This window comes from Neoarius graeffei, chromosome 21 (assembly GCF_027579695.1).
Source record: "Neoarius graeffei isolate fNeoGra1 chromosome 21, fNeoGra1.pri, whole genome shotgun sequence".
Taxonomy (NCBI): Eukaryota; Metazoa; Chordata; class Actinopteri; order Siluriformes; family Ariidae; genus Neoarius; species Neoarius graeffei.
Window position 1 is genome coordinate 34,081,932 of NC_083589.1, and position 26,427 is coordinate 34,108,358.

The 26,427-nt window shown below is 43.6% G+C and overlaps 1 protein-coding gene across 21 annotated transcripts in view; it reads left to right on the forward strand.

Moving 5' to 3' along the window:
- celf2 (cugbp, Elav-like family member 2) overlaps positions 1–26,427 on the forward strand; it is a 297,415-nt gene that overhangs the window by 244,676 nt on the left and 26,312 nt on the right. For 5 of the 21 annotated variants that reach the window (XM_060903001.1, XM_060903007.1, XM_060902996.1 and 2 more), the window contains 4 exons: positions 8,357–8,560; positions 13,892–13,955; positions 23,296–23,430; positions 24,110–24,238. In XM_060903001.1, coding sequence (XP_060758984.1) covers positions 8,357–8,560; positions 13,892–13,955; positions 23,296–23,430; positions 24,110–24,238 — 532 coding nt within the window. The remainder of the gene's footprint in view (positions 1–8,356; positions 8,561–13,891; positions 13,956–23,295; positions 23,431–24,109; positions 24,239–26,427) is intronic. The other 16 variants (XM_060903003.1, XM_060903005.1, XM_060903004.1 and 13 more) reach the window with 11 other exon arrangements.

Here is a 26,427-nt window from a genome sequence, read left to right on the forward strand (position 1 = left end):
GCCACAAATTAAATAGTTAAAGGCTTCAAGATTTTTGAAAGCTTTCATTTGATTCTTCGTGTAAAATAATGTTTGGATGACCAGATAATTGGAAATGTCCAGAACCTGTATGTTTGGAAAGTTGTTGAAATCGCTTGAAAAGTCTGTCATTTTTAAGCCGTAGGGGTCCAATCCATCGTATAAATATATTTTTTCTTGATATCTCGATTTTGCTTTTGGTTCTACTCCGTTAACATAGTCAGATGTAGAATGTTTTCCACTAGATGACGATGGACGCGTACTTGGCTTGGACACCATCTTTGACTAGGCTCGTCACTTGGAAACCGGAAGTGAATAGGAGGCAAAAAGTCACATGATTGCAAACAAAGAATCACAGGGCTAGCCCAGAGAGACAGACAGCCGTTCTCACCTCAGGGCAAGTTAGAGAAGCCATTGGCCAAATTTGCATGCCTTTGGAGTGTGAGAGGAAACCTGAGCACATGGAGGAAACCCAAACAGGCATGAGGAGACAGCTGTCTGATAAGGTTCCTTACTAGGGTGCATCAGTTGCCCTCACTTTCATAAAATCTGATGCATGTTTGTTTGGGTGTTCCTTTTCACCAATAAAGACATGCTGTAAAATGTTTTGACCATATTCGAAAGTCTAATGGTGGCACCATGAGGTTCATTTTTGGCCAAAAAACGCTTATTTTATGTTTTCGCGTAAGATTTGAATCACAATGTTGGACTCCATTTATTGATTTCTTGTGAGCCAGAGATCATGTTAAGAACCTTTGCAAGGGATTGAGAAGCATTAATTTCATCTCATCTCATTATCTCTAGCCGCTTTATCCTGTTCTACAGGGTCGCAGGCAAGCTGGAGCCTATCCCAGCTGACTACGGGCGAAAGGCGGGGTACACCCTGGACAAGTCGCCAGGTCATCACAGGGCTGACACATAGACACAGACAACCATTCACACTCACATTCACACCTACGGTCAATTTAGAGTCACCAGTTAACCTAACCTGCATGTCTTTGGACTGTGGGGGAAACCGGAGCACCCGGAGGAAACCCACGCGGACACGGGGAGAACATGCAAACTCCGCACAGAAAGGCCCTCGCCGGCCACGGGGCTCGAACCCGGACCTTCTTGCTGTGAGGCGACAGCGCTAACCACTACACCACCGTGCCGCCCTGAGAAGCATTAATGTGATTCATAATACATTTGTATTGTTTAAAAGTAGTTGAACAATGATTCAATGAACAGCTAAAACTCAAACTGTGCTTGATAATATATTTAGAATATGGACTAAAAATGTGTATCTAAGATATTTGGTATACTCTATAAGGTGCCATAATGTTTCATGAAAAGTGATCGAAATTTTGTCATAAAATAGCAGCTTTTTCCATAACTTTGAGCTCCTGGTGCCACCATTAAACTTTTGAATTTTGTCAAAATATTTCACCCAGTGTGTTTTCTTACCAAAAGGAACATAAAAACAAAAATGCATCATGATCGGAGGAACTTTTCATTTTTAGGGGGCAACTGATGCACCCTATTCCTTACATTGAATAAATATGAACGAGCGAGATTTGTTGACCCGTCCAGGGTGAACCCCATCTATCGCCTGAAGTCAGATGGGATTGGCTCCAGGTTCCCCCATGATCCTGATGGGTAAGTGCTATAGCTAATGGATGGATGGATGGATGGATGGATGGATGGATGGAAGAGTAACGTTAGGGTCATGACAACAATGTAAAGCATTTCACTTGTGTATTGATTATTGTTCTATTGTATGTCGTGCAGCTGATAATTGATGAAAGCATTTGCCGAGTCCACCTCTATACCATTTTCTGAGCACCACATTATGATTCAATGCTAATAATTGAACTTAATTTTGATTGTAGCCCCTTAAACCTCAGTTTCAGACGCCGTCTAAGCTGGCGTAAGTTAAAATTTGAGGGTAACTAGACAGCCGCTGGAATGAGCAAGCAGACTGAGGTGTGTGTGTGTGTGTGTGTAATGAGATTTTTAGGTCTCTTGAGATGCGTGGCCCAAGATGGAATCACTTGACTGACACCTCAGGCACAATCTCATTCCTTTTTTTTATTTTTTTTTTATTTTTATCCCTCCCTCATTTAGGGAGAAAAAAATCAATCCTGCCAATGGAACAAGAAACGCGACGTCTGCTCTGAGAGCGTGCGGCTATTTTTTGCCTCCCTAACAACCTTTTAAATGGTTGCACACACTCCAGAAGTGCAGTTTGAAGTATGAATGGCTCTGATGTTGCTCTCAGTTAGTCCTGAAGGAGAAACACTTTGACGTTAAAATACGGTGTCGATTCTAAATGTTACCATGTTACAGCGCTCATATAATTGTCAGTTTATTATTGTTGATATTCCTGTTATGCTAAAATGGACAGAGTATTTTTTTTTTTGTCATTGGAGGAGACAGAGCCAGTTTTTGCTCCTAAATAGTTGTGGAGTTTGCCATACTGAGCAGAGCTGCACCGATTTATCAACAAAATTGATCAAATTTGAGAAGAAAAATATTATTAGTCGGTGAAGGTGATCTCACAAGCAGCAAAGCTATGTTAGCATTGTGTGTATGAGGGTGTGATGTGATACGTAGCCCAAGATTGAATCTTTTGACTGATACATCACACCAGGTTCAATTTCAGCAGCACTGACAAACAATGAATCATTTCATACTTTACCCAACACCTAACATAACCTTACAAATACATATAGTGCGCTCTGATTGGCTACTCTACTACCAGGATATCAGTCCATATACCGTGAGTAGAGAAAAACAAAATATCGGCGCGTGTTGCTGAACCAACCGAGGATGAAATAAAAACTCTACTCGAAAACCAAAATACAAAAAAAAGCAACAAAATATGGAATGAAAGTATTTGATGGTCAGAACGTATCTTTTTTACTTTTCAAGAATTATTGTTAGCATTTTTCACAAATTGCTACTGTCATTTCACCGGTTTGTTTACATTCTAAGCGGAAATGATTTTGTCGGGTGTTTTGTATAAAGTTTTTATTTATCGAATTTACAAAAAATTCAAAATCCAGTGAACGTGGATAAAAAAAAAAACAGTTATTCCACTCAATCTCGCCGTACATGGCTTACGTGCTCCGTGCCTCGTTGGCTATCGGCTCATGTACGACTCGATTTCATGGAATAACCGTTAAATGTCTGAAGTCACCATCCAGCTTTCTGTTCGTATCAGAAATCGAGCCCAAAAAGAGTCGATTCCCTGATTCTCATCTCATCTCATTATCTTTAGCCGCTTTATCCTGTTCTACAGGGTCGCAGGCAAGCTGGAGCCTATCCCAGCTGACTGCGGGCGAAAGGTGGGGTACACCCTGGACAAGTCGCCAAATCATCGCTGGGCTGACACATAGACACAGACAACCATTCACACTCACATTCACACCTACGGTCAATTTAGAGTCACCAGTTAACCTAACCTGCATGTCTTTGGACTGTGGGGGAAACCGGAGCACCCGGAGGAAACCCACGCGGACACGGGGAGAACATGCAAACTCCGCACAGAAAGGCCCTCACCAGCCACAGGGCTCGAACCCGGACCTTCTTGCTGTGAGGCGACAGTGCTAACCACTACACCACCGTGCCGCCCTTCCCTGATTCTAGGAATTGAAAATTAAGAGTCATTCTCAAATGATTCAGTGAGTCAATTCCACACTGATAATGATTTGCTTTGAACAAAGGACATGTGAAGCACATTTAGTTTAGCATCTGATTGTTTCATTTTAATCAGACCACCAGGGTATATTGGCCTTCATTATGTCATTTATTTGTATTTAAATGACATATAAGCACTTGATAATATTGATAGATTTTCAGATACTTGTTATTAACGTTGTATTGTAGCTAGTGACCTGTTATTTAATTACGCATCATTAAGCATTCTGTAGTATAATTCGTCAATAGAAATGCTGGTATACTTTGGTAAATAGTATATTTTTTCATAAGTTATCAGTAGTTGCAGCTAGTCAGTAGCTGAGTACTGAACATTGCTGGTTATTCTAAACATTCATGTTCAGCATTCACTGTAAATTAACAGCTCGTATTGAAAAGTAACCATTTTTTCCCCATCATCTCACTCTCCTGATTGGGGCAAGTCGAGTTAGTCGCGAGCATGAGTTCGTCGTGCAAGAGTTCTGATCATAAACTGTGCAAAAGGCACATGTAAAGAAATGCTGTAGACCAAAAATGGCTTCAAAAATAATGAACTGAAATATTTCAACATTAAAAAAATACTATAAACAGTAAGCAGTAAGCCATAATAAATGAAACAAAGTCAGTATTTGGTGTGAGACGACCCTTTGCTATAAAAAAAATAGTAGTCTGAGGTCCAGTGAGTGCAGTTTTATGTGGAAATGAGCTGTAGGTTTTACTGAGCATCTTACAGAACCAGCCACAGTTCTTCTGGACACTTTGACTGTCACACTCGCTTCTTCATTTTGCACCAAAACCCAGCAGCCTTCATTATGTTTTCTTTTTTAATCTGAAGAGTGCTCTATTTGATTGATTGATTGATTGATTGATTGATTGATTGATTGATTGATTGAGTGATTGATTGATTGATTCTGAACAGTAAAGAAGATATAAAAACAAAAAATAAAAAATAAATTAAAAAATGCAATAATCAAAACATCATCATTAACAAACAGAATAGCGTAGCCACAAGGCAGTAACATAATAATGTTCGGAAAGGATTAGGAAGAAGTAATAACTTATCCAGGGCGGCACGGTGGTGTAGTGGTTAGCGCTGTCGCCTCACAGCAAGAAGGTCCGGGTTCGAGCCCCGTGGCCGGCGAGGGCCTTTCTGTGCGGAGTTTGCATGTTCTCCCCGTGTCCGCGTGGGTTTCCTCCGGGTGCTCCGGTTTCCCCCACAGTCCAAAGACATGCAGGTTAGGTTAACTGGTGACTCTAAATTGACCGTAGGTGTGAATGTGAGTGTGAATGGTTGTCTGTGTCTATGTGTCAGCCCTGTGATGACCTGGCGACTTGTCCAGGGTGTACCCCGCCTTTCGCCCGTAGTCAGCTGGGATAGGCTCCAGCTTGCCTGCGACCCTGTAGAACAGGATAAAGCGGCTAGAGATAATGAGATGAGATAACTTATCCAATCCTAACCCTCTATACCACCGCTAATCAAACGTCACTTTCCGCCATAATAAACTAGATATATAAAACAAAAGCAACAAACAAAAGGAAAACATACCAACATGGTATAATATCGACCAAATCAAATCATATATACAGATACTTATGTTATGCATATATACACACATACAATACATCTATACAGTACATACATATACACATACCTATAACTATACACATCCATACGTACACAGACACCCATAATATCATTATTATGCATATATATTATGTATAATTATGCAGATACATACATACTCACATTTTATATAATATATATATCCATACATATACACTTATATTCCCTATTATGCAACATAGGGAAGCCGTGGCCTAATGGTTAGAGAAGCAGCAACATTTCTTTCAAAGCTTTTTCTTCTGAAGGCTCCAGACTTGGGATTTGAACTCACAACCTTCTGATGACAAACACACAACACAGTCGTCTTGTCCTGGGGAAGCCATGGCCTAATGGTTAGAGAAGCAGCTTTGGGACCAAAAGGTTGCTGCTTCAATTCCCTGGACCAATAGGAATGGCTGAAGTGCCCTTGAGCAAGGCACCTAACCTCTAACTGCTCCCCAGGCTGCTCTGGGTATGTTGTACTGTACTGTATGTCACTCTGGATAAGAGCGTCTGCTAAATGCCTGTAATGTAATATGCTGCTCGGATACAAACTTTTTTTTTCTGTAACATTTAATTTTGTGCTGGAAAATGAACGTTTGGATTCTAAAATGTTTTTGTACCGGCTCGATAATGTAGAAGTCATAAAATAGAAATCTATAACAAAGTTTGTATGAAAAAAAAATAGGGGGAAGACTTTTGCACGGTAATGTGTGCATGTACTGAAAGAATGGATGCGTTCGAATCGGGGAAAATGCTGTCTCAGGAGGGTGTCTAAAATGACAGCGAGGCATTAAAGACCATTTGAAACTGATCGAAGTCTCGTTTGCTGTCTTGTCTGATACCGTCAAAGTCTTTGAGATCCTTCTTTTTTGAAGACATCGTCGATGGATCCTCGATGCTGTTCATTACCCGTAAATCTGTGCGGCATCTAATTATCTCATCTCATCTCATTATCTCTAGCCGCTTTATCCTTCTACAGGGTCGCAGGCAAGCTGGAGCCTATCCCAGCTGACTACGGGCGAAAGGCGGGGTACACCCTGGACAAGTCGCCAGGTCATCACAGGGCTGACACATAGACACAGACAACCATTCACACTCACATTCACACCTACGGTCAATTTAGAGTCACCAGTTAACCTAACCTGCATGTCTTTGGACTGTGGGGGAAACCGGAGCACCCGGAGGAAACCCACGCGGACACGGGGAGAACATGCAAACTCCACACAGAAAGGCCCTCGCCGGCCACGGGGCTCGAACCCGAACCTTCTTGCTGTGAGGCGACAGCGCTAACCACTACACCACCGTGCCGCCCGCATCTAATTATATATATATATATACGAAATGTGAATTTGTATACAAATGAAAGTTTTTTTCACTCAAGTTTTGGAAAGTTACCAAGAAATAAACACAACCCTGTGACTGTAACCGATAATAAATAAATTTGTTTGATATAATTTGTCAGGGGCGGCACGGTGGTGTAGTGGTTAGCACTGTCGCCTCACAACAGGAAGGTCCGGGTTCGAGCCCCGTGGCCGGCGAGGGCCTTTCTGTGTGGAGTTTGCATGTTCTCCCCGTGTCCGCGTGGGTTTCCTCCGGGTGCTCCGGTTTCCCCCACAGTCCAAAGACATGCAGGTTAGGTTAACTGGTGACTCTAAATTGACCGTAGGTGTGAATGTGAGTGTGAATGGTTGTCTGTGTCTATGTGTCAGCCCTGTGATGACCTGGCGACTTGTCCAGGGTGTACCCCGCCTTTCGCCCGTAGTCAGCTGGGATAGGCTCCAGCTTGCCCGCGACCCTGTACAGGATAAGTGGTTATGGGTAATGGATGGATGGATAATTTGTCAGGTGTCTATTAGCCAACTAGCTCATGTTAGCTAGTTAGTTATACAGCGTTCTGACATCACACGACTGTAAATGTTTACCTAAAAGGTCATTCAAAACGAACGTTCTTGGAAGATGCCTTCAGTTGATGAGACACCGGTCTATTCGGCCAGCGAGGCAACAAGGCAGCAACCTCCTGTTTCTGCTTTAACACTCGCTCGTGTTTGGAAAGAGAAATCGACAGAGGCCAGGCATTAACATGTTGTAATATAGAACTGATACACACTTCCATTCTTGTTGTACACTCTCACACACACAATCATACTCATACATACACAGGCACACACACTCATTATGTGCTCTATTGTGTACTCTCAGTGCAGACCCTTAGGGCTTTAGGCATTATAGGCTGCTCTCTGAGGTGTGTGTGTGTGTGTGTGAGAGAGAGAGAGAGAGAGAGAGAGAGAGAAATTAGCACAGATGCACTGTGGGCAGAGTCTCTCTCGCACTTTCTCTCTCTCTCTCTCTCTCTCTCTCTCTCTTGCTTTCTCACTCTGAAGCACATGATGAAATCGCTTTATAAAGCAAGAAATCGCTTTCTGGGGAAATAATATCACCTTCTCAACCCATACACACACAGCCTCTTGTCTCTCCCCACACTCCCTCTCCATGTGTGTGTGTGTGTGTGTGTGTGTTTGATAATGTTATGGCTTTTTGTAAATCCCCAATTATACTTAATTGTCCTTTTTTCTCCTCTCTCCGCTTTCTTTCTCTACTTCTCGTTCCCTTTCTCCCACCATTCCTCTTCCCTGTCTTTCTTTCTTTTTTCTTTCTTTTCACTTCTCTTTCTTCCTCCATCCCTACCTCTCTCCTTCCTGCCTCGCCTTTTCTCGCTGTCCTCTTTCTCTTTCGTTCTCCCATACACTTGCCTCCATTTTCCAATTTCACTCACTTCCTATCTCACCCTTTCTCGCTTTTACCGTCTCACTCGCCCCTATTTCCCCTTCCCTCTTGCTCTTTTTTTCCCTCTTCTGTCCCTCTGTCTCTTGACTCTCCGTATGTTTATCTGTGGGTCATATCTCTCTTTTGTCTCTTCTCGATGTCTCTTCGTCTTCTTAAAATCTCTCTCTGTGTCTCGTTCCCTTCCTTCCCTTTTTCTGCCGTTCCCTTCTTCCCTGTCATTTGGTCTAAACTCTCTGTTTCTCTCTCTGCCTTGTGTCTGTGTGTGTATAGGGATGTTCCTCCCCCATGGTGGTGAAGTTCGCCGACACTCAGAAGGATAAGGAGCAGCGGCGGCTGCAGCAGCAGTTAGCTCAGCAGATGCAGCAGCTGAACAGCGCCTCCGCCTGGGGCAGTCTGACCGGCCTGACCGGCCTCACCCCGCAGTACCTGGCAGTAAGAGGCCACACCCACTCGGCCACGCCCATCAGCACCACAGTCAGTCACTGTCTCAGCCCCCTCACTCTTCAGGCTCCGCCCACTCTCTTGTAGCAAGACGCCTCGTCTTCTCTTCTCTTCTCTTCTCTTCTCTCATTTCCCTTGTGCTATTTCTGTCTTTCCGCCACCTTTCATTCGCAATCGAATCTGATATTCCCGATAGCATCAGGACGAAGGTGCTAATTGGATAAAACACAAGACATGGTGAAGAGAATCGTGCTGATTTTCTGAAGCGCTAGCCAATTTAATCCGTGTGTTATCCCGGGCTCTCTTTTTAGCTCAAGATGATTTGGGTGTGGTGATTCTTTTGTAGATTTTTCAGATCGCTGCATTTGAAGGTTTTCCTGTTATAACACACCGTCTGGATAAATTGTGTGGTTGAAGAAGGAAAACATTTAATGTCCATTATAGGTGAATTAAATATCCAGGATTTAAAAAAAAAAAAAAAACATAGGATAATGCGACGAGTTAAAAAAAAAAATAAGCTACGATCTAAGAGCAATGGCACACCATCATCTCTTCCTCCTCCCATCTTCCTTCTTTCCCATACTTCCTTATTCCAATGCTTAGCAAGCAATAGCCTGTGAGCCTTTAGCCTGCAAGCAATCTTGATCATCTTTATCAGTCTTTAACCTTTACCTAAGCACCTTTGACCTTAGAGCTTTCTTCTCTTTTAGTTCCTTCTAGTACTGTTTACACGAGAAGGAAACCGCAGACCCATGGGCATGTTTTTGAGTGCAACAAATAGACGTTTGGGGTTTTTTTTTGCTCATTTTACGTCCTCAAAATGACTTTTTATCAATATATTATCAATTCTGTGAATTTAGTTCATGCTAACCAGCGAGGAACCTAAGATTGGCAAGAAGCATTCAAAATATATACAACTTTTACGAACCACGTATGAATATGACGGAGATATAAATTCCTCTCAGAACTCCTGGCATGTTCGTAGTGTACTGTATATAGGCTGCATACGAATACTCAGACTTCCAGACTACTAGTACGCAAAAAGCAGTATGTAGGGTGTCGGGATACTCAGTAGGCAGTCGAGCAGTCGAACAATACCTAGGTTATCTACTACATCCATAGTATGCAAACGTACCACACAGCACTACTCTACACGACGCTGTCCCACAATTCAACTGGAGCCTCCGAATAACCCAAGAAGAATTCCCCCTGGGGAAAAATACAAAGCAAAGCCGGTTGTTACAGTGGTGTACAAATGTATCAGGAGTTGTTTGCAGAATTTTTTACCGATATATGTGAGCATACGTCATCTGTGAACACCTGGATCAGAGGATGGGTGAGATGGCGGTGGAGTATGTCCAAATTGTGTCCTTACTACCCGGTCGCATACTTATAGAATGTACTAGTTATGGTTTGGTAGTAGGTACGAGCCACGAGTTGGCCTAGTGGTTAGCGTGTCGGCCTCTTGACCAGGAGATCGCGAGTTCTACTTGTAGTCGGGTCGTCCCAAAATGGTGCCTACTGCCATCTGGCAAGGCACACTGCAATACAGATGCGAGTGGGGAGTCAAACTCTCGTGGTTACCAGAGGACTAGCCCCCCACTGTAACCCTAGCTGTATAGGTGAGAGGCCGAGGGCAAATGAAACAGAGATTGGTGCTGCCCAATGCACCTTAACCGCCCAAAAGCATCGTAGCACAAAGATCATCATTAAGTGGTAGAGTGAGCAGTACAATGAACTCTCTCTCTCCTAGTTAAGATGTTCTTAATGATAAGAGGCTTTTGGGAAACCCACCACTGGTTAGTACTGGGACAGGAGACTACCTGGGAAGACCAGGGCGTGGCATGGGAAGGACTTTAGACTGTAGTAGGTACAAGTGTTGTATTCAAGACCACCTAAACCGAGACCAAGTAATGATCAAGACTTTGAGGGGTTAAGATCAAGGCAAGACCAGGACCAGACCAGTGTGTGTGAAGGAGTGGGGGAGGGGTGACAGTCGTTAACAAGAATAAAAAAATTTAAATTAGCAAGGAGTTACGTTACTGGTTGGATCTGAAGCAGGAAATTTTACATCCAGTCACTGTAATGATGTTCACAGATAAATCAGACAATGCACAGGCAGTTTAGTGAAATCCAGCTTGACTGGTCTTGAAAGAAAACCCCAAGTCCTCTATGTCCAAGAAACAACGAGGTCAATTCCGAAACCTTCAGAAAGTGGTCTTGAGTACTACAACACGTCGTCTTCTTCACCCGTCCAGTGTGTTCTGGGTTGGGTCTCTTTTCTCGGGTTTCTTGGTTAAGTAAATATACCTGGCTAGCCATTTCTCTGCTTTTGGTCATGGACAATTTAGAGTAGCCAGTTAGCATAACCGCATGTCTTTGGAGGAAACCCATGCAGACATGGGGAGAACATGCAAACTCCACACAGAAAGGCCCTCATCGGCTGTGAGGTTCAAACCCGGAACCTTCTTGCTGTGAGGCGACAGTGTTAACCACGACACCACCGTGCCGCCCACTCCGACACTAGTAGGTACTTAACCATGGTTAGTCCATACTGAGAATTCATATGTAGCCATAGACTCAATTACCAAAAAGCCACCATTTTACATATGAACTCAAAGACATGCCTGTGGTCTGTAATAAGTGCATTGTGCCTTTTTTTGTTGTTGTTGTTCTTATTGTTACTGATCTAAAAAAAAAAAAACAGTATGAATTTTGAATAAGCATTGTTTGTTGTTTTTTTTCCACTGTGATCTCAATGTTAACTGTTCAGAAAATATGTGAGGTTCAGTGGAACAGAGACTCTGGCTAGGAATAATTTGTTTACCATTCTGTACGTTGTTTAAGACATCCTGTCAAAACCCTTCAGGGTAACAGAGTCCATTCCACTGAGCCTGGCTCTCACAGTTTATCCTCGAGGGTCTCAGACTGTACTGGTTAGTTTCCTTTTCTTGCGCCTGATCACTACTTGGCTGTATAACCCGGTGTCGTGGTCAAGTCACTAAACCTCAAGTCCGAGTCCAGCCTTGAGTCCCCAGTGTTTGAGTCCAAGTCATTAAAGAAAATTTCGAGTCGAGTCCACTTTTGATCCGAGTCGAGTCTGAGAACAAGACTCCACCCGCACCATTTGACGGTGGCTGTTGCTGCCTTTATGTGAAAGCGTCTCTGCTGCTGCGTCGGACTAACGTTACTGCCCGACAGCCCCGTTTCAGTTAACAGGCTACAGATAAAAAGCTTGTTCGTCGCTCAGCAAGCCCCGCCCACTATCAGGGCAAATAACATGAGAGAGGGTTAACACTCGCTAGTTCATCGCTCAGCAAGCCCCGCCCACTATCAACAGAGCAGTGAACACAGCGTGTCACTTCCTTCTCTGGGTGGAGTCGTACCAAATGATGATTGAAGTTCGAGGTTGTCCCCGTCGTCTCCTCGATAGTTCTTCTACATGTTGAACACATACAGTAGCAGTGCATTTTTTCCCACTGCACGAGAAGTCTGTATAAGCAAAGCGGACAATCCTAGGGGCTTCTCTCCAGGCATTTTAGCGCCATTAACGTTAGTTTGTTCCTGAACATGACGTATGAACAGGTGAATGTGCGTTCTCTTGCACCAAATTAGTATAAAGATTAATGTAGATATAAATATCTTATGATAAATTATTATGGCATGTTACAAACAATAAAGAAAAAAATCCGTGTCCTCGTCTCCAGTTTACGAGTCTGACTGCAGTTAATGCATGAGTCCAAGTCCGTGTCATCAGTGCTCAAGTCCAAGTCAAGTCACGAGTCCTTAAAATTAGGGTACGAGTCCTGGACTCGAGTACTACAAGCCTGGTATAATCATCATTTATATGGCCATGTATTCATCCCGGAGATTTTTTTCTTCCTAAAGGCCAATTTATGCTGACAACCCAGTCCTCGCAGACGGCATCGCAGATAGCGTCTGCGTAGCCCCCCCACCTTCGCAGACGCTCTGCACGCACCTCCCAAAAATTGTGACCACCGCAGAAGCCTCGCAGACAGCGTCGCAGACAAGAGGGCTCTGATTGGTCCACTCTACTTCCGCTGTACACGCACTTCCGCTTCCCTACTTTCCCGGTTTGGTTTGTTTTCACGACCGGCATTTTTAAAAACACGAGCGAAGATGGAGCAGCACGAAGAGCGGTTGATCGAGGAAGTGAGGAAGTACGTACATCTATACGACTCCAGTTCTAGTCATTATAAGTAACCGGAGGATAAACACTCCACTAACCACACCCACCAACTACTCCTAGCGATTTCGCGACTTCGCGCCCCCTTGCGTTGTGGCGGTGAATGACATCGCGCACGCCTATTACCTCCCGCTCAACGATAAATTACAACTATCTGCGAAAAGCTGTCTGCGAAAGCCTTGTCGCAAGAGCATGCAGAGGCCCTAAGGCCAAGTTTACATTAGACCGTATCTGTCCCGTTTTCTTTGCGGATGCACTGTCCGTTTACATTAAAACGCCTGGAAACGCCGGGAAACGGGAATCCGCCAGGGTCCACGTATTCAATCCAGATCGTGTCTGGTCCGGTGCTGTGTAAACATTGAGAATACGTGGATACGCTGTGCTGAGCTCTAGCTGGCGTCGTCATTGGATAACGTCACTGTGACATCCACCTTCCTGATTCGCTGGCGTTGGTCATGTGACGCGACTGCTGAAAAACGGCACGGACTTTCGCCTTGTATCACCTTTCATTAAAGAGTATAAAAGTATGAAAATACTGCAAATACTGATGCAAATACTGCCCATTGTGTAGTTATGATTGTCTTTAGACTTGCCATCCTTCCACTTACAAGTGGTAAGTGACGCGCATGCCCGACATGCACTGAGATCACACACACACAGCGGCTCAGTCCCGAATCACTGCTCGTGCACTCCACTCGCGCGCTCTGTGAGCTGCGCAGGGCCGGAGTGCGCACCCTCCAGAGGGCACTTGCTGTTCAGGGCGGAGTGATTTGGAGCGCAGGATGCCTGCGGAGCCGAGCGTATCCGTGTATTGGCGTTGCTGTGTGCATGTGAATTGTGTATTGGCGTTGCTGTGTGCACGCTAATCGTTTTAAAAACGTTAATCTGATGATCCGCTGATATGGTCTAATGTAAACCCCACCTAAGTGGCTTGAGAAAGGAGACAATCCAAGCACTTGAATGTTAATGGTCTTGCTTAATGGCTTGAGTAACATGAGGCGCTTATTGGTATTACATGTAATGTAATACATGTGCCGTGCTATATTTCTTCATGCTTTGAGAATGAGTTCTGCTTTAAGCTAATGTATCATAATGTCTGTAGTTCTGGTTTACCCGATTTTCCATCACTCCTTCTCTTTCTCTGTGTCTCTTTGTAGTTGCTACAGCAGGCAACCTCGTCCAGTAACCTAGGAGCGTTCAGTGGGATCCAGCAGATGGCAGGTACGTTGATTTCTGCTGATTCTTGATTTATCTATCCCAGCGTGTAACCCTGTAAAGTCCAATTTAACCCTTCCTCTAAACTCCCATTACTAAACCATCCCTGTTCTGGATCATTTGAACTCCAGCATGAACTTTTCTTTATTGTAGATTTAAGATCAGTAGTAAGAGTCAGGGAGTGTGTGGGACTGTGTGGACACATTTTGGACTGTCTCATGTTCTTATGATGTTCTTTGGATCCATTGCGATCCTGACCCTGAATAAATGGAGATTTGAAACAATGAGAACGAACCTTGAACCATTCCGAAGTCAGTGTTCGCTGACATTTCTGCAGAGCCCTTACCATTTCTCCCGGGTGTGTTTTCAGAAAGGCGTCCTAAATTCCAGGAAGGTGCCCCAAATGAATCCTCTGGTGTTCAACAATCTGCAGCATTCCCTTTTTTAAGGCTTGCAAATGCGCTAAAGCTTTATCACACTTTGAAGGACATAATCTGGGTCAGTGTGTCCTTTCGATGGATGTTAGTCTCAGAAGTCTCAGCCATGATGATTTTGTGAAGGATTCAAATCACTTCTGCGATTATTCGCTTTGTGAGAAGGAAATTATTTGCTTGTGAAACATTCCGCCTTACTCTGCAGTGTCTCTCAGTGTCATAAAACAAGTTCAACTAGAAGGGCACTCGGTAGAGTGCATACCTCCGCCAAGCGACATATTATCAACACCAAAATCAAGTCACTTGCACTGAGGATAATACTAAAGCTGTCCACCAAATTTAATCCAAATCCGTTCACGACTTTTTGAGTTATGTTGGGAACAGATTAAAAAAAAAACACGATGGATCTACGTTCATATTCGGATTCGTGTCAAAATCTAAACAATTGTTCCTTGGCCCATGGCCCACCTTTCCTCACAATTTCATCAAAATCCGTTCACTACTTTTTGACTTATGTTGGGAACAAACAAACAAATGGAGGCAAAAACATAACCTCCTCCAGCAAAATTGGTGGAGGTAATCAATCAGTTTCGAAATATCTTGGTTTGACTTGGTTCAACAAACATGCAGTAGCATAGAACTCATGATATTTTACAGTACATACCCATGACATGACTGCATGAAGCAACTGAACAAGGTTAAAATTACAAAGTGATGGAGGACACGATCAGGGAGTCCTCTGTTACTTTGCAGCAAATAAATAAATATCATTGTTTCTTTGCTTGTGAAATATTAACGCGGCTCAATAGAGAACTAACTCAGTGATTCATTTTAGCAAGGCATTAAGGTACTGATAGCGACCTGAAGTCTCATTTTAATGTATTGGTTGTAGGCCAATATACCGTACGGTGGATTTAAAAAAAATAATTTATACCTAAAAACAAGTGTTACACCCATCATACCCAGTCGGGCCTGACTGATACATCAGATATGCAAGTATTATCAGCCAATATGAGCTAATTGCTGATGAATCAGTATCAGCATTTATAACAGCCGAGAAATTACAATTAAAAAGAAACCGAGAGATGGAAGAGGGACGCTTTAACCATATTATGGGTGTAGTTGCATAATCTGTCCACCAGAGGGCACACTGCAACTTCACTGTTGACAACGCACGCGTCTGGAACGCCACAAATCACAACGATCAGCTGACCCAAGCAGGGTCGAGCAGTACATTTAGGCCTGCTTGACTATTTTTAATACATTTCTATTTGAATGAAGATGTACTTGCCTTTTTTTTTTCCGAGAGGTGGGTATCGAGCTTATCAGAAATCATAAACCTTTTTTTGTATTGGTATCGGTATCTATCCCAAAAATCCCTTATCATCCGGGCCCAAGTGCTCAGTCTGACCGTTATCTTTTTAAGCATGAAACATCTCTTTGCTTTAATTTCGAAAATTATCGATTAAATAACGGCAACCTGGAAAAACAGGCCAAAATGGAGAATAAATACCTGGAGCCCATACCATAAAAGCCTGCAGTCTTGATAGCTGGTATTAAAACAGTAAACAAAAAATGTAATACTTGCCTCTGAAATATTACATGGCAGTTAATGCTATGCTCTTTGAAATTTCGTAAATGTTCCTTTTAAGTATATTGCGATCCAGATCACGAGACAGGCAAGCACATTGGGCCAGTGTGCACATCTGTGTTTGTCACTATTAACTAAATGTACTAATAATCCGTTATAAATAGTCCATCTGGAATATTAGGGGTGTTCACACGGCAACTTTTACTCCGGTGTAGCACCGGGGCTGCCCCGGTAGAGCGTTCACACGGTACAAAGTTATAGCGGTGTAGCCCCTGAAAGCTGCTTAAACCGGTGCAAATCTAACCCTGCTTGGGAGGTGGTTTAAGAAATTTACTCCAGAGTAAATGCTAGTTTGCGGGGCAGCACCGATATAAAATGGGACGTCTGAACGCTACAGGGGTAGACTCGCTACGCGTGAGGAGAGTTGATTACGTACGGGCATTGCATAATTTGCATCCTGGTGTTTTGCGCTTCCAAAATAGCGAATATCAACAACAACAGAACTGCGTGTCTTCATCCACGTTGTTTTCCCAGCGCTTGGTGATGCCATGACAACCGGGAAAAGGAAGTACATTTTCATTCATTTCCGCATTATTACTATCGTATAGTACGGTCGCAAAAACTGCTGTGTGAACGCAAGTGGGGCTGCACCGGTGCTAACACGCTTCTCTCTAGTAAGCAGGTTTGTGACGTGTGAACGCTCCACAAAATTTACACCGGTGTAAGATATATCGCAACAAAATACATCGGTGCAGCATCGATGCAAATACGTGCCGTGTGAACACCCCTATTTTCGAAAGATTTGTCACAGGCTCTTTTTTTTTTCCTCCAAAACAAGGTTTGCGGAAACTCAGATTTTCCTCTTTACAGCAACGTAAAAAACGGAGAGTGTGCTTCCAGGCTACAGTGATTCATAATGTTAGGGCAGCTCACAAAAACGCAAAATAACGAGTAATATCTCACTTCATGTATCTTGTGTACCATACTTACACACTAGGTTTTGTCCTGCAAGGATAATAACACCACTTAAACATAATCAACGCCCGGAGAGGATCTTTTATTCCGGTCCAACTGTGTACAACTGCAAAAAAAAGTGTGTGTGCGCGCATGTGTGTCCTCATCTTCATGTGGTACAAACCAGCAGGAGCTCGTGAGCTCACCAAGATCTTAGCGCCTTCTCTCAGTTGAATTGTGCATCTCAGTCGGATCCTTCCATCTGTCGCCTGGCAACGGGCCGTGATTGGCAGGCTCTGTGTGCAGCTGACATCTGGTGTGGGCGGAGCTACAAGCCATAAGGAGCTCTGAAACACACACTGAGCACTAAGAGCTAGTGAATTCTCCCCACTGACCACCCTCTGTCTACTGGGATCTTGAAGAAACTCACACAAATGCACACACACGCTGGCGTGCACACACACACACGCACACACTTTCACTCCCACTTTTGCATTTTCTACTTCTAACACTCCTTTTCTCTCACACACAATCACACAGATTTTCTCACACATCCTCCTCCCATGTGCTGAATTTCTTGTATTCGGTCGCTCTTTCGTTCTCTCTCTCTCTCTCTCTCTCTCTCTCTCTCTGTCTCACACACACACGCACACACACACACAAAGATCTCCACATACAAAATTGCATGCATGGAAACTAAACAACCTCTTGCAACTTGTATAATTGTCCTCTTTGACCACCAGTGTCATTGTGTGCCAGCTAATCAGCAGGCATTTTAAACGCTTAAACACACACAAACATGCAAATGCCCTCAAAAATCCGGCTGCGATTTCAAGTCTTTTCAGAAACACAAAAGAGCTTCTTAGCTGCCTGTTCGCCTGCTGCTTCCTACAGCAAGCCCATTTTTTCTACACAGCTATTTTCTCTTCTAAGCCTCTTGGCTTCTGACACTGATGCACACATACACACACGCCATACCAGTTTTTCCTCATTAACATGAACACAAACGATGCATTTACAACTATTAAGAAAGTACTAGAGACCTGTGCAGGTCTAAGCTCAGCCTTTTTCTGATTCGGAGATAGAAGCTACGGTACGTGACGAGCCTGGGTATATGATTATGTTCAGACCTCTTAAAAATACAACTCCGATTCCAAAAAAGTTGGGACAAAGTACAAATTGTAAATAAAAACGGAATGCAATAATTTACAAATCTCAAAAACTGATATTGTATTCACAATAGGACATAGACAACATATCAAATGTCGAAAGTGAGACATTTTGAAATTTCATGCCAAATATTGGCTCATTGGAAATTTCATTACAACAACACATCTCAAAAAAGTTGGGACAGGGGCAATAAGAGGCTGGAAAAGTTAAAGGTACAAAAAAGGAACAGCTGGAGGACCAAACTGCAAATCATTAGGTCAATTGGCAATAGGTCATTAACATGACTGGGTATAAAAAGAGCATTTTGGAGTGGCAGCGGCTCTCAGAAGTAAAGATGGGAAGAGGATCACCAATCCCCCTAATTCTGCGCCGACAAATAGTGGAGCAATATCAGAAAGGAGTTCGACAGTGTAAAATTGCAAAGAGTTTGAACATATCATCATCTACAGTGCATAATATCATCAAAAGATTCAGAGAATCTGGAAGACTCTCTGTGCGTAAGGGTCAAGGCCGGAAAACCATACTGGGTGCCCGTGATCTTCGGGCCCTTAGACGGCACTGCATCACATACAGGCATGCTTCTGTATTGGAAATCACAAAATGGGCTCAGGAATATTTCCAGAGAACATTATCTGTGAACACAATTCACCGTGCCATCCGCCGTTGCCAGCTAAAACTCTATAGTTCAAAGAAGAAGCCGTATCTAAACACGATCCAGAAGCGCAGACGTCTTCTCTGGGCCAAGGCTCATTTAAAATGGACTGTGGCAAAGTGGAAAACTGTTCTGTGGTCAGACGAATCAAAATTTGAAGTTCTTTATGGAAATCAGGGACGCCGTGTCATTCGGACTAAAGAGGAGAAGGACGACCCAAGTTGTTATCAGCGCTCAGTTCAGAAGCCTGCATCTCTGATGGTATGGGGTTGCATTAGTGCGTGTGGCATGGGCAGCTTACACATCTGGAAAGACACCATCAATGCTGAAAGGTATATCCAGGTTCTAGAGCAACATATGCTCCCATCCAGACGACGTCTCTTTCAGGGAAGACCTTGCATTTTCCAACATGACAATGCCAAACCACATACTGCATCAATTACAGCATCATGGCTGCGTAGAAGAAGGGTCCGGGTACTGAACTGGCCAGCCTGCAGTCCAGATCTTTCACCCATAGAAAACATTTGGCGCGTCATAAAACGGAAGACACGACAAAAAAGACCTAAGACAGTTGAGCAACTAGAATCCTACATTAGACAAGAATGGGTTAACATTCCTATCCCTAAACTTGAGCAACTTGTCTCCTCAGTCCCCAGACGTTTACAGACTGTTGTAAAGAGAAAAGGGGATGTCTCACAGTGGTAAACATGGCCTTGTCAAACTTTTTTGAGATGTGTTGTTGTCATGAAATTTAAAATCACCTAATTTTTCTCTTTAAATGATACATTTTCTCAGTTTAAACATTTGATATGTCATCTATGTTCTATTCTGAATAAAATATGGAATTTTGAAACTTCCACATCATTGCATTCTGTTTTTATTTACAATTTGTACTTTGTCCCAACTTTTTTGGAATCGGGGTTGTACTGTACATCAACGCCAGGATTTGAACCGACGTTGCAAAAGCTGCTCCTTTTCCGGACAGTGCTCTAGACCGCAGGAGTACATTGCGAGCTGAGGTTATGTAACATGACCCTTAGACAGTGAGTATGCAGTAGCGCCACACGGCGATTGTGGAATCGCTACCTGAGGCTGGTATGCCAATTACATTCTTAATAACGCTCCAACTCGGTTAAGTATACACATACAGACAGGTGCATCTGTAGGCTTCAGCCAAAGGCAGCGCTAAAAACATTTTGGTCTAGGCCACACCCACTTTCAGGCACGAATATTTGGAGCACTAAACAAATACACATACGGATAGTGGCATTTTGTTCACTCCTACTGGAGAGCGACCTTCAGATCGTAGCTTCTTTCCCGTCCAACATCCAAGATTACAGTAAATGTTGGCGCCCATCCTGGTTGTTTCCTGGTTGGTGTTTTTGTGTAAGAAGAAGTCATACAGTATGCACTAGACAAGATAGAAATTCTTAGCTCGAGGCTCCAGTGTCCAGTCTACAGAATAAACATGAAGCAGTCAAAGCTATCTGCCAGTGAACATTTCTCATATCCAATCCAGGGCTCTCACCATAAACCAGCCCTCAGGGGTCCAAGATGATCTCCAATTGTTTTTTTTTGTTTGTTTTTTTTGTTTTACACATTGATCGACATTACTTGCTGAAAATGTGGACTCCCTGAGCAAAGGATTACCCGAGCAGATTCCATTGTGATGGCGAGGGCAGGAGATTAGGAGTGACATGTACATATAGGAGCAACATATGTTGTAATGGTAGTGGTGGACATCAGTATTAGGATCCTCTGGGATCTGCAGGATGCGACAAAAAATTGTGGACGCAATATGTATTTACTCTCATGCATACAGGAACGTCAGTGCGAGCGAGGAAGGGATTAAAACCACAATCCCGTACACAGCACTAAGGCAAGGAATAAACTCTCACCAGAGCATTACTGACCAGATATTATTTGGATTATGGACCTGTGGTGGTCTTTTCCCATTTTAGTCCATTTCCATTGATAAAAAAGGCACAGAGGCTTCCCGCAATAATTGTATATCTACTGCTGTAGATGGTGAAACCAATAAAACACCCTCTGCAATGTAGGCACCGAATAAATTAGTATCATTGTTTAATACAGAAGGACAAAAGCTATTCCTTGGTCCATATATCTGCATCAGTGGCGCCTATCCACATGATGCATCCGATCCCTGGAAGTTGTTCTCGTCTGGTCCCTGACTGAAGCAATAAGCCGGGATAGTCAGTATCTTGGCTTTTAAATTAGCCCACAGCTTTTTAACCACTGATGCATCTTTTCCACCGACAGGGAATGGGTTCGGTTCTGGTTCATGCCCTAAATTTTGAACCACTGAGAGCATTCCGACCAAAAATAAATTGGTTCGGAACTTTGGTTCCCAGCAAGAACCAAAAGATGTTTTTCCAGTGTGAGCCATGATATCGTCAGTGGGCGTCATTAGTTTGGAGAGGAAGCAGAGCGCAGCAATGGAAAAGGATACATCTTCAGAAAAAAATGGAATGAAAACAAATATCAGAACCGAACAGAAGTTTGCAGGCAGTCAATCAATGTGATCCACCATCTTGCTCCTACACTTTACTCCCGTTGTGCATTGTGCAACACCTTCCGTTCATGACGCGTCCTTGATTACAACGGTTACGTTCAAAACTGATGAAAACGAGGGCCGATTCGCAACCTGGCACCAAGGCTCAAAGAATCCTGAACGGAACCGGTTCAAGAACTCGTTCCCCGTTGATCGAAAGGGGGTATGTGTGCAATCTCAATGAATCCTTGAATCTTGATTCAAAGACTTATCACACACTTTTGCTGATGAATGAAAAGCAGATGATGCGCCACATGTTACAAAATCAATTTTCTTCCTTTTACTGCTGTTTGAAGCTTGTTCCTGCTTCTGGAGACGAGTCCGAAGCCTGGAGAGTAATGGTTCTTATACACAAGCCATTGGCCGGCTACCGGAATCTGTCAAACATCTGTGGCTGAGTGTCATCTGGGAATTTGTACTATTTTCTGCTCACTGGTTAGTCCTTACCAGTGGTGAGTCAGCATGCTGAATCAGTGCTGGGAGGCTTTTCTGGAAAATCAGTGACGGAGAAAAGAAATTCGAGATGTTTGCTTATCCTTTGTACACTTATTTACTGTTGTCGAGAGGCATACTTTTTGCAATGCAATGGACAAGTAGACTGAGCAGATCAGTTAAACATCAAGACCATCACTGAAATAGATTCTCAGAGTGAAACTGTAGCTTTGATTTGGAGTTTCAAGGCTCTTACTCCTAGTTGGGGTGGGTTAACTTGGTTGTGGTGTCTGCTATGTGTGTGTGTGTGGGTTTCTGTTTGTTAAAATATACAATAGTGTATTCATTGAGAGTGTGTTTCAGCATACACTGATCAGCCAGAGCATTATGACTGACAGGTGAAGTGAATAACATTGATTATCTCATTACAGTGGCACCGGTCAAGGGGTGGGGTACCGTATATTTGTCAGCAAGAGAAGAGAACAGTCAGTTCTTGAAGTTGATGTGTTGGAAGCAGGAAAAATGGGCAACTGTAAGGATCTGAGTGACTTTCCCAAGGGCCAAACTGTGCTGGCGAGATGACTGGGTCTGAGCATCTCCAAAATGGCACATCTTGCGGGGTGTTCCCAGTATGCAGTGGTTAGTACCTACCAAAAGTGGTCCAAGGAAGGACAACCGGTGAACCAGCGACAGGGTCAACAGAAAGGTGTCAACATTAACTTTTTTCAGCAGTTTGTGCTACAGGAGCTCTTCTGTGGGATTGGACCATATGGGCTAGCCTTCGTGCCCCATGCGAATCAATGAGCCGTCGACATCCATGACCCTGTTGCTGGTTCCCTGGTTGTCCTTCCTTGGACCACTTTTGGTAGGTACTAACCACTGCACACCGGGAACACCCCACAAGATGTGCCATTTTGGAGATGCTCAGACCCAGTCATCTCGCCAGCACAGTTTGGCCCTTGGGAAAGTCGCTCAGATCCTTATAGTGGCCCATTTTTCCTGCTTCCAACACATCAACTTCAAGTACTGACTGTTCTCTTCTGTCGCTGCCTAATATATCCCACCCCTTGACAGGTGCCAGTGTAATGAGATAATCAATGTAATTCACTTCTTCACCGCTCGGTGGTCATGATGTTATGGCTCAGCAGCGTATCTATAAACATCAGATGCATTGTGTTTGACGCTCTACGAGAATATATACACACTTCTTGTAATTAGCTGACACACTTCCCAGGATATTTCCATTGCATACTCACTTCTCTCCTCCCACACACTCTGCAATTCATGGCCATCTTTTTAAAACGAGTTCATGTCAAAACATGTTCTACACACACACACCTGGTCAATCACACACTCCTGTGTTCATGGCCATTCATTTTAACTTTAGTCAATTAACATCCCACACTCCAGTGCCTGCTCGATCACCCTGTGTAGCACTCAGGACCTCCTCGCTGAGATCAGTGTGTGTTAACACGCCACCATCCATGTTATTGCGCAGCCACACCCACTCCCACGATGGCTGACTCTCTCTCTCTCTTCAGGTATGAACGCTCTGCAGTTACAGAATCTGGCCACTCTAGCAGCGGCCGCCGCGGCAGCTCAGAGCTCGGCCAGCCCGTCCACCGCTAGTGCCCTGACCTCCAGCACAGGCTCCCTGGGAGCCCTGGCCAGCCCAGGTAACCGGCGGCCGTCTAGCCTTCATCGTCATCGTCATCATTCTCAATGTTGTAGCGTCAGCACTACAGCCGTCACGCTTTTTCCTCTCCCTCCATTGAGACGCCTTCATCCACATCCTCGCACTTAGTCATTGCATCAGAAAGCCTGTGTCTTGGGCAAGTGTCTGTCCTTCTGTTTTGTCCTTGTGTAGGCCTTGTAGCTGGTACTGCGTCTTTCGTTGCTGCCGAAACGCTTAGGAAAGGGCAGAAGTAATTTTGGAAATGTTTTCTGGGAGAGGTGCGAGTTTAAAGCATTGGAGTCATTTTCACAGAGCGTATTGCTTTTATTTTATTTTTTTTTTTTACGTGATTCTCATTTCGTGTCTCACACTGGCACGCCTTCACGTAACCCTCCCTCCCTCCTGCTCTCCCTCCCCCCTTTTGCTCTTTCTAAATCCATCTTTCTACAGAACAGCATTAAAGTAAGAAAGTGTGTATGTAAGGCTGTTTCTTGCCATGATCTGTTTCACTTTATCATCTTCATCATCATCATCATCATCATTATTGTCATTTTCCTGATCTTGTGTTGTCTCCCTCCCTTCCTCCACATGTCTGTGAGACATTTTTGAACATCTTTTCTGTACCATATGTACATACGCTCAATGCTCTCTCTCTCTCTCTCTCTCTCGCTCTGTCTCAGCAGCAGGCTCCACAGCTAACTCGAGTGCCGGAGCGATGGGTTCTCTCGGTTCTTTGGGAACCCTGCAAGGCCTCGCCGGGGCCACCGTCGGCCTCAACAACATTAATGCACTAGCAGGTAGCGTCAACAGTGAGTATAAACCTCATCCGCCTCACCCATCCCATCCCACGCATACACACGCCCAGAGAGACGCCCGCTCCCACACACACACAATAAACCTAACAGTCAAACATAAGAAGGGAATCTCTCTGGGTATGATAGGAGTTTGCTGTTTGTACTTGTCTACTGTCTATACCGTATGTGTGTGTATGTTTGCTTCATGTGTATATTTATGTTTCTGATTCAGGATATCAATGAGCAGTTTATCATCCGGACTCCTCGTCATTCACTGAAGTCAGAATTTACTGGGATTATTTGTGCCAGAACAGATTTCACCATTCAAATATGACTCGTATGAGTAAATATGATTTTTATAATATTGATGTTCGCTGAAAGAACAAAAAAAAACACATTAAAATGCTTCAGATCCCGAGATTACATTGTAATTGTCCTGACATATTCGTATCAAAACAGGCACGTAACGATACCAGGCTTGTAGCACTCGAGTCCCACTCGTGCCTAAATTTTAAGGACTCGTGACTTGACTTGGACTTGAACTCGGACTCGTGCATTAACTGCATTCGGACTCGTAAATTGGAGACGAGGACTCGGGTTTTTTCTTTATTTTTTGTAACATGCCATAGTAATTTGGCATAAGATATTTATATCCTGGGTGCGATTTGCTGGTGGGGATGATCATCCCCCCCTCTGGTTTTTATCTCTGCTGAAAAAAAATCCTCGGGGACAACCTCGTCAATAAAACAAACAAACAAACCAAAAAAAAAAGTTGACATGACAGGCATGTTGTGACACAGTTTTCTATGGTCTACATTGCACTCACTTTCAAAATGACCCGAAGTGCCAGCTTTGATGTTCACGAACGTCCCCAGCAAATAGATACATTGTAGATAATAACAATATCTTTGCGTTCTATGCAGGGATGCAAACAGCGCGCCTTTTGGCGGATGCCGCCTTTTTCACGGCCGATTTTTTTTTAGGGGGGATGTTGGAGTGTCTGATTATAATTTCAAAGTAAATTCTGTATTAAAATTACTAAATAAGCAAATCCGTTACAGTCCATGAAACAGGAAGTATAAGGATGAGAAAAAAAAACAGTTTAAATCGGAAAGCTGCGCACAATGTGAACTGCGCCATCAGAGCAAACTGTTCATTTAGTATTCATGTATTTTAGTGATTTTCGAGTCACTGTCCATTTAATCCGGAGGGAGAGAAACATCACAGCAACGCGACAAGCAATGCGAACTTTGTTGTGCGTTAGTGTTTGTGTATTTAGTCAGAGAGATAGGAAGATGAATTTACTATCTCTGGTTTAGTGATCGTTTTCGTTTAGTGTTATTCATTTGATATCATCGGATGTTATTGAGCTGTTAGCCTATTGTTACCTTAATTTTGTGACGTTTCATGATTTAAAAAAAAACCATCCCCCCTTCTGGTTTTTTGACAAATCGCACCCTGTTTATATCTATATTAACTTTTATACTAATTTTGTGCAAGAATGTCACACCTGCGCCTCTTAGCGCGTGCATCAGATAGATCCTCGGCGTGCACTCCGGACAGCGTGCGAGCGCCAAGCAGACTTTTGTGCGTGCGCGACGTAAATGACTCGCACCTGCACAGGATTAAGGCGCAGTCAGCATGCCTATATAAAAGCTGTGAAAACACATTTACTTTGCGAAGTATTGAGTTGCGTTGCTGAAACATTACCGAGCCTTATTTCCTTGTTTGGTTTCCTGATCCCTGATTTCCTGTTTCTCGTCCTTGATTCTGCCGAGTCTACGATAGCCTGTTTGCGCCTCGATCGACCTATTGCCCGTTTCACTGTTTTACGATTTTGCCTGCCGTTCTGGATTATTTACCGTCTTCACTTGGATTAATAAACACCTTCTGCACTTACATCCGTCTCCCAACCATCTCTGACAGAATACTTCACACTCCCTGACAAAGAGAAGCACATTCACCTGTTCATACATCATGTTCAGGAACAAACTAATGTTAATGGCGCTAAAGCAGCCACCGTCAAGTGGTGCCGTTGGAGTCTTGTTCTCGGACTCGACTCGAAAAATTTTTTAATGACTTGGACTTGATTCAAACTTGAACACTGGGGACTCAAGACTGGACTCGGACTCAATGTTTAGTGACTCGACTACAACAGTGAACGATACATCATGTGATGATTTGAATTACGGAAATAAAAAAGG